The following is a 14,124-nucleotide window of genomic DNA, read 5'->3' on the forward strand; positions in this document are numbered from 1 at the left end:
TTTTCATGATTGTGGCTAAGATAATATTAAAGGGAGGATAGGTATGTGTATGCTTAATTCAAGCGTAAGCTTGTTGATTTTTTCACGACACTCAAGAATTTGGTTTGAGTCTAAAATCACGAACACAAACACACTCAAATGCGACAACACTTCTACTTTGCATAATGAAATAAAATACATCAGTGAATCCACTAGTGTGCATGATAATTTTTAACTTTTTAAACCCTCTACTTGTTATATTACAAACTATAATTCAACAGTCTTAGGGCTCTCGTACTAGGTATCATGGCTCTTAAATACAACCCTGATACAAGGACACAACTAAGGGTTGGTGTCAACTACTATGACCACCAATCTACCCTAAACAAAGTACGCTTGACCTACTTGTTGACAAAACACTCTATAGCCCTTCATGTCCATGTATTCATGTCCATGTACCTTGAACACATTTGGCGGGTCTCCCAATTTGTTGATCACTGCACTAGCATCTTTAGCTACCACTGTCAATGATCACAACTCCTTTTGTGTCACTGAACTTTGGCTCACAGATATGCCCACTAGCAGCCTTCTAGCTCCATTAAGAAGTCTGCTCCTTGGGTCTTTTGGATATGCCTTCTTGTCAACCATATGGCTTCTTTCATAAGTTGAACTAGGGCTCCATTACTCTGCCTCCTAACAGCCCATTGATTTCTATCACGAACACAGTACTTGAGGTCTTTTAGACTACCCACTTGTCAATGTCGTGGATGCTCCAGAATGCTACACCTAGGTCACACCAGATCTAGCTCTCTTGGCTGTCTTTTCATCCTTCAAAGCTTAACCCTTATGGCTTCCAAAAATACCCATACACAGTCAACACCATGACTAATCTAGGGCTTCCATGACTACTCTGGGGCTTCCAAGATTGTCCTTTCTTCTACAATTTGTCTCCTGAAATTGTTTAGATCTAGGGCTATTCCAAACAACCCACCAACAGTGATAAGATGCTTTTTAAAAGGATTCCAAAATTACCCATACATAGTCAACACGATGACTAATCTAGGGCTTCTAAGACAACCCTTTCTTCTGCAATTTGTCTCCTTAAATTTTTGAGATCTAGGGCTTTTCCAAACAACCCACCAACAGTGATAATATGTGTTCTATATCCATGTTCTTAGGGCTAATTACAATTGTTTTTCAAACCTTTGAACAAACCTTCTCTTTTCCTTTACTACATCACCCTTCTCGTTGTCCTTACATCTCAAACTTCTACCCTCAACAAAGAGTCATCTGCCTCCCTTTCTAGGGTCTCGACCCTCTTTATTCAACACAGATTTGGGTTATTCTTTCATTGAGATTTGGACAGACCATAAAATGGCTCTCTGCATAGGAAGAAACCCTAACTAGGGCATATCAAAATTGTTGTCCAAAACCTCATGGACAACCCTCCAACCTTAGCAATCTATCTTCTTGAGGACGCTACCACTTAGCCCCCAAGCAACCACAATTTGGTAATATTTTTCACTGATATCCTAAGCCTTGCTACAGATCTCTGAGGCCCCAAATCTAGGGTTACTTCAGACCTGCAATACCCTTCTTCCAACGATGTACTTGTTGCATTGGTCCTCTAAGGCAAGCAGTGTTACTCCAGCTTTCCTCCAATCCTCACGACATACCAAAACAACCTTATTCTAGGTGTTTTGGCCCTCTAATAAGGTACATGACTTTATGGTTAGATCACAGATGTGCCACTGCTATTAGCCCAGAACTTTCGGCCCTTTTCCACAAGTCTCTTCCACTACTTGGATGCATAGACTTTCCCATTGAAACCCTCACCAAACTCAGCCAACATCCTCCTTGAACTTGAACCAGAGCATGAGAAAAAAAGACAAACATGAAACCCTTCTTCTTGCTCTTTATCTAGCTCGGCACAAACATGAAACCCTTCTTCTTGCTCTTTATCTAGCTCGGCTTCTTGAGGTATGCGGCCTCCTTGGATCCGTCCTCACTTGAGAAGAATTCCACTTGTTGGATAATCAAATGAGTTTCACAACTTCCCTTCTTATAGTTTTCTCATGAGGGTAGAATTTTCCCTCAAAGGGTGTCTTTCCAAGCCTAGGCCGACTTGAAGTTTCTAGACAAACCCCAACTAACTTAAGGAAAATTAATTTCTTCATTTGATCAAGACCCTTCATCATAGCCTTAGGTCGTTCGCCACAATGAATAAATAATAATTTCTTTTCTTGATTTCACACTCACACCTTGGGTACAAAATCCCAATGCTTGGGTTCTTTGCCCACAAAAGGGCAAACCCTTTTCTGGTGCAAACTCACACAAACCCAAGCATAGGTGGTCTGACAGTGATGACTCCTTCATCAGTAGATATCTAGTCTTGTAGAAGCACATTTCACTTAACTTTGCACTTCCATTGCTGGAATATATCTTAGATATGTTGAAAAGCTTCAATGATACTTTTCTCCCAAAGAACTCTTTGAGATCGTCTCTGATGTAAATCCAAAACATTTTTCTATATCACCGCAACCCCTTTAATTTTGTGTTGTGTAGATGTAAACATGATGTTGTAGCCAAACAATTGTGCGACTTTATACATCGTTGGGTGTTTCAATCGCTTATTCCTGCTAGCAGAATGGAAGAGATTGGAGGTCAATGTCGGCATACAAATATTAAACGAGATGATTTTTATAGTTGTGGAGCGAACAAAGAAAGAAATCACGATAGGTATGAGAAGACCACCTTTGTATTGGAGTTCTTTAAGCTAAAAACAATCTCAAGCGAAAAATAATCACCAACGCATAGTTTGTATAAGCGACATTAGCGTTAGGAAAAAATTGTGAAGAAGATAACAATTTTTTTGTATGAACTCATGGACCAAAACTATGCACCAAAGTCCTATTTTATGAGATTCATTTTGTCTGATTTGGTAACTAGCAAGGTGTACGAGAGCTATATTGCCCACAAACATAAGGAAACCAATGTTTTCTGCAGTGATTCTCCTCACATGCATGGGTGGCCTAATCTTGTTGTAGGCTCCAAATATCGTTGAAATCACCACAATTATAGCCTCATGCAAAAATGAAACCAAAATGCCGGGAAACTTATAGCCAGATTTTCTTTTTCTCTTACTCAAGTTTAAATTAAAGGTTGAATGTTGGTTTCTCTCAAAACAATGGTGGGCTTGTACTTGCCAAATGACTAGTACTGGTCTTGCAATTGTAGTCTTGGGAGGATCCCAATTCTCTTTCAACATTTTTCTTCATCCTTTCCATCTTTTTGTCCATCTATTTTATGCTTGATTTACTCTATCAACAATTGGTGGTGGATGTTGAGAGCAGTTGCATTTTCTTCAATTTTTTAGTTGTAGTACTCTCTATGTTAGCATCAAAGTAGATCCATAAACCTTCCACAACCCTCTCAAAACAATGGTGGGCTTGTACTTGCCAAATGACTAGTACTGGTCTTGCAATTGCAGTCTTGGGAGGATCCCAATTCTCTTTCAACATTTTTCTTCATCCTTTCCATCTTTTTGTCCATCTATTTTATGCTTGATTTACTCTATCAACAATTGGTGGTGGATGTTGAGAGCACTTGCATTTTCATCAATTTTTGAGTTGTAGTACTCTCTATGTTAGCATCCAAGTAGACCCATAAACCTTCCACAACCCTCCCTCGAGTCTTGAGGTTTTGGACATCCCAAAGAAGGGCTAAATGCGCTGATAGTCTTTTTGGAGGCATAAGTCTTGAAGTGAAAAGGAAAAATTTCAAACACCAAGCGAAATTGTGCCAAAATCAAACTTGGCCTAGAGAATGTTGACAAAGGCATTGTTGGTGGGAAGTGGCCTCTGATTCATGTAGAATCAAAGGAAAATTTCTAATACAGAACAGCAAATTAAAAAGGAAAGAAAAAAGAGCTAAAGCTAAAATTAGCAAATACCCTTATCAAAGTTAAAGGTGCTTGAAGATATTTCGTTGTATGTGATACATGGAAAACATCTTGGATGAAGGCCATCATCCTTCACGATGGCCATGATAATCCAAACTAGTCAATTTATTGCCCGTGTCTTGTTATGAGTGCTCAGATGCCCTAAGCAATAAAGTTTGAGTATCTAGCGTAATTTGCTAATTGACCTCAACATTATAACCTTGGGGCATTTGAGTAAATATTGTATTATCAAAGAAAATTAATTGATACTTTTCCATCCCCTGATAATACAATGTAATTTGCTAATTGAACTCAACATTATAACCTTGGGCCACTTGAGTAAATATTATATAATCAAAGAAAATTAACAAGGCCTTGCATCTTTGAGTTGCTTGGAATGTTTAATGTTTTTAGGTATAACATTGTTATTAGTTGGCGTTTTTACATATTGCCCTCTTCATTTTCGAGCGAGGCAAGAACTCTCAATCAGGGTTCAAATGTTATGAGCATGGGTTACTCTCAATCAGGGTTCAAATGTTATGAGCATGGGTTTCCATCCTCTGTTGCTAATTGAACTGAACATTATAACCTTGGGCCGCTTGAGTAAATATTATATAATCAAAGAAAATTAACAAGGCCTTGCATCTTTGAGTAGCTTGGAATGTTTAATGTTTTTAGGTATAACATTGTTATTAGTTGGAATTTTTACATATTTCCCTCTTCATTTTCGAGCGACGCAAGAACTCTCAATCAGGGTTCAAATTTATGAGCATGGGTTTCCATCCTTTGGCAGCAAACAATTCTGCCAGGTGATTTCAAATTCCATTCAATACAATTCTTTATTTAAAGTTAATTTGGAAGATGTACCTTTTATCTTTATATATATGAGGCTCAAATAATTTAAATAAATTGAGTTAATTTGGAAGATGTACCTTCTATCTTTATAAATATGTTTACATTAACTAGTGGTTCAAATTTGGATCGCTGGCTTTATCAATTAGTTGGAACAAATGTTGGTGACATTGCAATTTGGGGAGTGGCATCTCAGCAAAAATTAGCCTGCAGGACCTTTAAGGGTTGGGAAATTTTTGCCTGTTTGATTCCCATACAGGTAGATGTTTTTTTCATAAATTAGTTCTCTACAATTTGGGTAGTGGCATCTCAACAAAAATTAGCCTGCAGGACCTTTATGAATTGATCATGAAAAGATTTTAGAGTCTTTACTAGAGTTGATCATTGGCATTGGCCTTAGGTAAACTCTTAATACATATTTTGTTATGTTTTTCTTAAGTTGCTCTTGTGAAAAATCCAGTTGGGCCTTAGGTAAACTCTTAATATATATTTGGGTATGTTTTCTTAAGTTGCTCTTGTGAAAAATCCAGTTGTATCAATGAATTGTTGTATTTTAGCCCAAATCTGGCCATCCTGGGTAACTTAATCTATACTCTATAATATATATTCATTAATAAGATGTTTTGATATCATTTCCTTCTTTATACAACAATGTGAGTGATTTGTAGTAATGCCATCTACAAATGCCTCTGGTCTCTTTGCATTTTTTATTAGGCTCTTCTCCTGTGGAACAAGTAAAGTTGGTGATTTATACTTGATTGAGTGGAATGAAAGTGAGGGAACAATCAAGCGGACATATTCTAGCTAGTTTTAGGAAGCGTTCCTTAGGTGTTGTGCAATTTGATACAACCAAGAATAGATTCTTATTCTAGCTAGTTTTAGGAAGCGTTCCTTAGGTGTTGTGCAATTTGATACAACCAAGAATAGATTCTTGGCAGTTGATGATGAATTTCAAATAATGTTTTGGGACATGGATAACACCAATATCCTCAAGAATTGATGTTGAGGGCAGTTCGGTAAGAAGTTATTTTTGAAGAGGATGGTTTTTTTTCAGAGGTTGAGAGAGTGATTTTCAGATTTAAAAAAAAAATAAAATAATAATAATAATAATAATTTTAAAATTCTCATCAAGTTTTCTTGATCACGTCTCAATGCATAATTTTTGCTTTATTTCCAAAATGCTCCAGGCTAGTCCTCACCTTCGTTTCAGTTAAGATGGTTCCCTGTTGGCAGTCGCAACGAATTACAATGGAATAAAAATCTTAGCCAACGCAGAGGGGAATTACAATGGAATAAAAATCTTAGCCAACGCAGAGGGATTTCGCTTAATTTGCATGCTAGAGAGTAGATCCTTTGAGGGAATGAGGGTGCCACCAGAGACAATGGAAACAAAGGTAAATTGCTTCTTCCGTGCACATTTACTATGTACAGGAACTGCTAATAAATGCAAAGTTGGCAAAGTTTAAACTCTAACTAGATCATTTTTACTCTGCAGACTTCAATTGTGAATGCCATGCCTCCTGTCAGTCACTGCCCCTGGTTCTCTTAGCAGTGCTATAGAACGTTCGGGCAGACTTCCACCTGCATTGTGAAATGACCTATTTTGTATAAGAGCTTTCTCCTAGAATTGTTTCTTTAGAATCTAGCGTATTTGTCTAGCCAAGCCATATTCAGTTTAGTTGGTTACATATATCTTATCATTTTCTAAACTTTCTCTCCAGAGTCCAGATATTGTTGCTTTCAACTTTCCAACTTTCACTCCATAGTCCAGATATTGTTGCTTTCAACTTTCCAACTTTCACTCCAGAGTCCAGATATTGTTGCTTTCAACTTTCCATATAGCGTAGGATTTTGTTCTTTTCCCCTTTCAAATGCTCTATTAGCCATTATTTTGGCATATCTTTAATAGGAATAGGATGATATGATCAATGAATTCTAACAATTATCTGACCCTCTAGACAACATGTGTGCAGAGTAGTATAGACAGCAGTAGGACCCCAGATGTTAAACCAAGGCTTCTAGATGAGGTCACAGACAAGAGCAAGAACTGGAAATTGACTGAGATCACTGATTCGGGTCAGTGTAGGTCTCTCAGGTTGCCTGACACAATGCATGCGAGCAAGGTATGCAATCGTCCTTTTATTATTAAAAAAAACATTAAAGGCTGACATTACAATTTTATGTGCTACAAATTCTGTCCATATTGATCCAAACAAGTAATGTGCTATTTCTTGCAGGTGGTAAAACTGATATACACCAATTCCGGTGTTGTTGTTTTAGCACTGACATCCAATGCTCTCCATAAGCTATGGAAATGGCCGCGGAGTGACGGGAATCCATCCGGAAAGGTGGGGTTCTTTAGTAGTTGTTGTTTGTTTCCTTTTTATTTTAGCTTGTTTTATTTATTTATTTGTTTATTATAATTTGGATATATAATTTGCAGCTGTATTTTTAATGTAGTAATGGGGTTCTTTAGTAGTTGTTTTTTCTTTCCTTTTTAGTTTAGCTTGTTTTATTTATTTATTTGTTTATTATAATTTTGGATATATAATTTGCAGCTGTATTTTTTATGTAGTAATGATTGACGAGTAACTGAGAGCTAGTATTTTGTTCCACCGCCTACTGCGAGTACTCCACCCCAAGAAGCCAGCTAGTGGGATTGTTATGAATAATGACAGCTGTATTTTTTTATGTAGTAATGGGGTTCTTTAGTAGTTGTTTGTTTCCTTTTTATTTTAGCTTGTTTTATTTATTTATTTGGTTATCATAATTTTGGATATATAATTTGCAGTTGTTTTTTTTATGTAGTAATGATTGACGAGTGACTGAGAGCTGGTATTTTGTTCCACCGTCTACTGCGAGTATTCCACCCCAAGCAGCCAGCTAGTGTGATTGTTATGACATTGGCGATACAAATCCAGAAGAAGCCGCTGCTTGTATAGCTTACTTAGAATGATTCCTTTATGATGTCTACTTCCGGTGGGAAGGCCTCCTTATTCAATATGATGACATTTAAAGTAAGAGAGCCTTTTACCTAAAGAGCAGTTTCATTTCAATGTTTCCGATGATATATATAATTTCAGTTTTGATATTTTGGTCTACTTAGGGTTCATTATCTAATGTCTCACCTTTAACTTTCAAATTATGGGCGTAACGGGGTTAACTTCAGGATCACTCTAGGTTCTTGTGTAATGTTCCTCGCTATAGGTTAAGAATTCAAAGGCTCCCAATTTATCTAAATCACTGGTTTCATGGGATACTAATTAATGATTCATTGCAGGTCATGACAACTTAGCCACATTTCTGGCTGTCCACCCTCAGCACCTGCACAATAACATCATTGCAATTGGCATGGAGGATTCATCAATTCAAATATACGATGTTCGAGTTGATGAGGTGCTGCCTGTGAATGTATCTTTGATTTTAAAGTTCTTATATTTTTCTTCATTGTGCCGTTTTATCAAAAATCACCTAAGTGGCATGCTTTGAACTTGCTGCGATTTTTATAGGTAACAACAAAGCTCAAAGGCCAGCGAAAGAAAATCAGGCCTGACTTTTTCACATGTTTTGAATGTGTTGGTATCTTTTGGAGCTGATGCCCAGGTATATGGTTTCTCTTATTATTATATGTAGTCTGACTCCGTGATGTTCACCTTAAAGTTCACATAAGTTTACCGAGTAGAAATGTTCATGTACTCACAACCACGTCTTTTGGCAGTTATGGGGCATAGATGGTGAGACAAGCGAAAGTCAAAAGTTGTACCAGTACAGCCAGGAAGATCATCACTACCAGTGGGGATACAAGAGTACAGTTTCATAACATCAAATTCATTTGCTGGTTGTGCAAGAGAGCCAGATTGCTATATATACTGCTTCCAAGTTGGAGCGCTTGAGCTATGTAATTACTTGTAAGCGGTGTTGAATTCAAACATAGACAGTTATATAATGTCACCTACCTTATGTATCTGATTGGATGACCTTGTTACATGGTTGCACTGCAGTGGCCGCCTCATGATTCCCTATCTGTTCTTATTTCAAAGTGCTATATACTCATGTGACAACGTCCTAGTTTATGTGAGCTTCTGTGATGGTGCAGTTGGAGTATTTGATGCAGAAAGCTTGAGGCTTCACTGTGGCATTGCACCCGCTGCATATTATTCATTTACCATCGTTAATGAACAGGTAAATGAGCTCCTTCATTCTGTCATGGTTGATACATCTGTTTTTCAGATTTGCCTTTTGACAAGGCATATTATGATTTAATTAATTGTTTGGTTATTTATGCAGTAGTAATGCCTATCCTCTAGTCGCTGCATCATTGCAACACATCCGAACCGAATCAATTTTCTCTTAGAATAAGAGATGGAGGAGTTCTTGTTATTGAGCCTTCAGAGTAAGAAGGGAAGCGGGGTGTTAGTGATAATGGAACTGTCGGGTCAAATCCAACATTAATTAACCAAGGTTCGGAACCCCACCCGCAAGGTAGTTCAATGGAAACATAAGAACAATTTGAAGTACACTGTACTACTTCGTGTCTATCGACTCTTTATTTACAAGAATACCATTATTTTACAAGAATACCATGAATAATGGTAGGGTCTTGTCAGTGAAATGCCTCACTTGTGTTCAGTTGTTGAGGCATTCTACCAAGATTGTAATTTTCATCCGATATTGTTCAGCACTGTAGATGGAGGTTAAGCAATTGTAAATGATACCTAAATGAGTATCTAGGTGCAATCCTGGTCAGTATATTCTTTATAGGTCGCGTAAAAATTTTGAAGTTTGTCATTAGAGCATAATTCATGAATGTTCTTTCCGAGGGTTCTCAGTGTCCATCTTTGAAACCCTTTTTTGAAGCATATGAGTTTTTTTCATCTGTTCATGTGCATTCGGACCAACCTGGTTTATGCGGAAGCTTTGTCATTGTCTATTTCCTTTCAGACCACTCTATCTGGAAAAAGAAACCACTCCCATCAGCCCACCAACCCGCTAGCGATAAAAGCAACACGAGGTACAGGAGACATATGATCAGCCCAGCAATCGAAAGAGGTCTTCACGATATTATATGATCCTACAACTAGGCTTATAGCGATACATTTTCATAACCTGTGCAAGCCTGATTAGCCAACCAGGCTCACGAGGTTTCATTTTGGTGAACAATCAGACCAGCAGTATGGGTTGCTGGTGGTTCTCGATCTTGAACTGTAGGTGTGCTGCCTGCGGGAATATTATATTTATTAACAGAATCAGCATTTTAGCATTTTTGGGTTGAATGCCATTGGAACTCAGATTGAAGTAATGAAAACATTAATTATGCACGAGCTTCTGCAATGGACTTAACGAACTTTTTTCTTGTTTGATGACTATTGTTTAAACATATTGCTTTTGTAAGTGACTCAACGAACTCTCTTGTTTGGTGACTATTGTTTAATCATATTTACACATATCTACTGAAAGCAAGAATCTTTCAGTTGATGGGATAATGCTCATATACCAAGAATCTTTCAGTTGATGGGATAATGCTAATATTTTTCATTGTTGCAGCCTTTTGTGTTTAGTTTTTTGATGATCTGTGTTTAGTTTTTTGATGATCTCTCTCTAAGGAGAGAGATCCTTCGCAAGTTGTTATGTGTCTTGTAATATCTCACATAGAAATCCTTCCTTCGCAAGTTGTAATGTGTCTTGTAATATCTCACATTTTTGTAATGTGTCTTGTAATATCTCACATTTTTGGATAAGTTGTAATGTGTCTTCTAATATCTCACATAGAGATCCTTCCTTCGCAAGTTGTAATGTGTCTTGTAATATCTCACAATTTGGATATCAGTTTAACAGGTGGCTTCATTTATGCCAATGCCATTGGTATTTGTCTTTTATCTTATTCAAGACTTGCATGCTCATGCGCTTTTCAGTTGATGGGATAATGCTCATGTGTCTTGTAATATCTCACAATTTGGATATCAGTTTAATAGGAGGCTTCATTTATGCCGATGCCATTGGTAGGGTTTTATCTTATTCACAAGACTTGCATGCTCATGCTTGGTCCGCTTCCTACGCATCGGCTGTAAATGGCGCGCTGTTTTTTAATTACAATGTCTGGTATTTTCTTTCTTCACATTTTCCTGCTGAAATCGAATTGGCACCGTTATTTGCTGACATCGTTGCCTCGTGGATTTCTTTAATTGGTGGAGATCCATCTTCAAATGAGATATGCACGCGTGGATCAATATATGGGAACGACTTAGGTTTGCTCCTCTTGCAAATGTTTCCATGAGCTTTATAACCGTGGAACGTGAGATGATCAAAGCCACCTACTCTTTTGGGTTCACATCCTTTCTTTGTCTCATTCATGGGAGGTGGTGGTGAGGCTATCCTATCAGTTTAGTGTTTTCCTATTATATCCTGTAGTGTTGTTTTGTATTTTTATTAATTCAGGGTAATATATAAGTCTTAATATACTATTTTTAGGCTAAGACAATATATAAGTCTCAACATAGTATAAGTAAGTCTCAAGATACCATGATCTTTATCTCAAAGGGACTATCTATGAAAGTAGTGGCACTTGTATCAACACAACAATGACACAATAATGCCATTGGTAGTTGGGTTTTATCTTATTCACAAGACTTGCATGCTCATGCGCTTTTCAGCCATTGGTAGTTGGGTTTTATCTTATTCACAAGACTTGCATGCTCATGCGCTTTTCAGTCATTGGTAGTTGGGTTTTATCTTATTCACAAGACTTGCATGCTCATGCGCTCTTCAGTTGATGGGATAATGCTCATGTGTCTTGTAATATCTCACAATTTGGATATAATAGGAGGCTTCATTTATGCCAATGCCATTGGTAGGGTTTTATCTTGGTAGGGTTTTATCTTATTCACATGATGGGATAATGCTCATGTGTCTTGTAATATCTCACAATTTTGCCAATGCCATTGGTAGGGTTTTATCTTATTCACATGATGGGATAATGCTCATGTGTCTTGTAATATCTCACAATTTGGATATAATAGGAGGCTTCATTTATGCCAATGCCATTGGTAGGGTTTTATCTTATTCACAAGACTTGCATGCTCATGTGCTTTTCAGGTGATGGTATAATGCTCATATTTTTCATTGTGTTTTGCTTTTGATGGAGTCCCCAAGGGGAGAGATCGGGTTTTATCTTATTCACATGATGGGATAATGCTCATGTGTCTTGTAATATCTCACAATTTGGATATAATTTGTAATATCTCACAATTTGGATATAATAGGAGGCTTCATTTATGCCAATGCCATTGGTAGGGTTTTATCTTATTCACAAGACTTGCATGCTCATGCGCTTTTCAGTTGATGGTATAATGCTCATATTTTTCATTGTGTTTTGCTTTTGATGGACTCCCCAAGGGGAGAGATCCTTCCTTCGCAAGTTGTAATGTGTCTTGTAATATCTCACATTTTGGATATCCGTAATTTTGGGATATCAGTTTAATAGGAGGCTTCATTAAGTTGTAATGTGTTTTGTAATATCTCACATTTTGGATATCAGTAATTTTGATATCAGTTTAATAGGAGCTTATTTGTCAAGACAAATGCATGAATATCAGTAATTTTGATATCAGTTTAATAGGAGCTTATTTGTCCAGACAAATGCATGAATTCTAGTTACACTAAAATTTAAAAATCGTTCCAACTTGAAGCTTTAATTCCATCTGCATGTTTCATTATTTTCTGCATGTTTCATTGTTTTCCAACTTGAAGCTTTAATTCCATCTGCATGTTTCATTGTTTCCTCTTCGAAGTTCGAAGTTGTAATGTGCCTTGTAATATCTCACATTTTGGATATCAATAATTTTGATATCAGTTTAATAGGAGCTTATTTGTCAAGACAAATGCATGAATATCAGTAATTTTGATATCAGTTTAATAGGAGCTTATTTGTCAAGACAAATGCATGAATTCTAGTTACTTTAAAATTTAAAAATCGTTCCAACTTGAAGCTTTAATTCCATCTGCATGTTTCATTATTTTCTGCATGTTTCATTGTTTTCCAACTTGAAGCTTTAATTCCATCTGCATGTTTCATTGTTTTTTGCATGTTTCATTGTTTCCTCTTCGAAGTTCGAAGTTGTAATGTGCCTTGTAATATCTCACATTTTGGATATCAATAATTTTGATATCAGTTTAATAGGAGCTTATTTGTCAAGACAAATGCATGAATATCAGTAATTTTGATATCAGTTTAATAGGAGCTTATTTGTCAAGACAAATGCATGAATTCTAGTTACTTTAAAATTTAAAAATCGTTCCAACTTGAAGCTTTAATTCCATCTGCATGTTTCATTATTTTCTGCATGTTTCATTGTTTTCCAACTTGAAGCTTTAATTCCATCTGCATGTTTCATTGTTTTCTGCATGTTTCATTGTTTCCTCTTCGAAGTTCGAAGTTGTAATGTGCCTTGTAATATCTCACATTTTGGATATCAATAATTTTGATATCAGTTTAATAGGAGCTTATTTGTCAAGACAAATGCATGAATATCAGTAATTTTGATATCAGTTTAATAGGAGCTTATTTGTCAAGACAAATGCATGAATTCTAGTTACTTTAAAATTTAAAAATCGTTCCAACTTGAAGCTTTAATTCCATCTGCATGTTTCATTATTTTCTGCATGTTTCATTGTTTTCCAACTTGAAGCTTTAATTCCATCTGCATGTTTCATTGTTTTCTGCATGTTTCATTGTTTCCTCTTCGAAGTTCGAAGTTGTAATGTGCCTTGTAATATCTCACATTTTGGATATCAATAATTTTGATATCAGTTTAATAGGAGCTTATTTGTCAAGACAAATGCATGAATATCAGTAATTTTGATATCAGTTTAATAGGAGCTTATTTGTCAAGACAAATGCATGAATTCTAGTTACTTTAAAATTTAAAAATCGTTCCAACTTGAAGCTTTAATTCCATCGGCATGTTTCATTATTTTCTGCATGTTTCATTGTTTTCCAACTTGAAGCTTTAATTCCATCTGCATGTTTCATTGTTTTCTGCATGTTTCATTGTTTCCTCTTCGAAGTTCGAAGTTGTAATGTGCCTTGTAATATCTCACATTTTGGATATCAATAATTTTGATATCAGTTTAATAGGAGCTTATTTGTCAAGACAAATGCATGAATATCAGTAATTTTGATATCAGTTTAATAGGAGCTTATTTGTCAAGACAAATGCATGAATTCTAGTTACTTTAAAATTTAAAAATCGTTCCAACTTGAAGCTTTAATTCCATCTGCATGTTTCATTATTTTCTGCATGTTTCATTATTTTCTGCATGTTTCATTGTTTTCCAACTTGAAGCTTTAATTCCAT

General features: G+C 36.3%; 1 protein-coding gene across 1 annotated transcript; it reads left to right on the forward strand.

Annotated features, from left to right (window-relative positions):
- Nucleotides 1–4,690: 4,690 nt before the first annotated feature.
- LOC149140019 (protein TPR3-like) lies at nt 4,691–8,914 on the forward strand. The gene is made up of 9 exons (XM_089450878.1): nt 4,691–4,728; nt 4,886–5,030; nt 6,745–6,894; nt 7,009–7,119; nt 7,580–7,788; nt 8,052–8,167; nt 8,281–8,374; nt 8,490–8,679; nt 8,773–8,914. Exons 1-5 carry the CDS (start codon nt 4,691–4,693, stop codon nt 7,580–7,582), a joined length of 447 nt encoding a protein of 148 aa, XP_089307004.1. The 3' UTR covers nt 7,583–7,788; nt 8,052–8,167; nt 8,281–8,374; nt 8,490–8,679; nt 8,773–8,914.
- The last annotated feature ends 5,210 nt before the right edge of the window (nt 8,915–14,124 follow it).

This window comes from Pinus tabuliformis, chromosome X (genome assembly GCF_031772625.1).
Source record: "Pinus tabuliformis cultivar Carrire ecotype Pingquan chromosome X, CPIR1, whole genome shotgun sequence".
NCBI lineage: Eukaryota > Viridiplantae > Streptophyta > Pinopsida > Pinales > Pinaceae > Pinus > Pinus tabuliformis.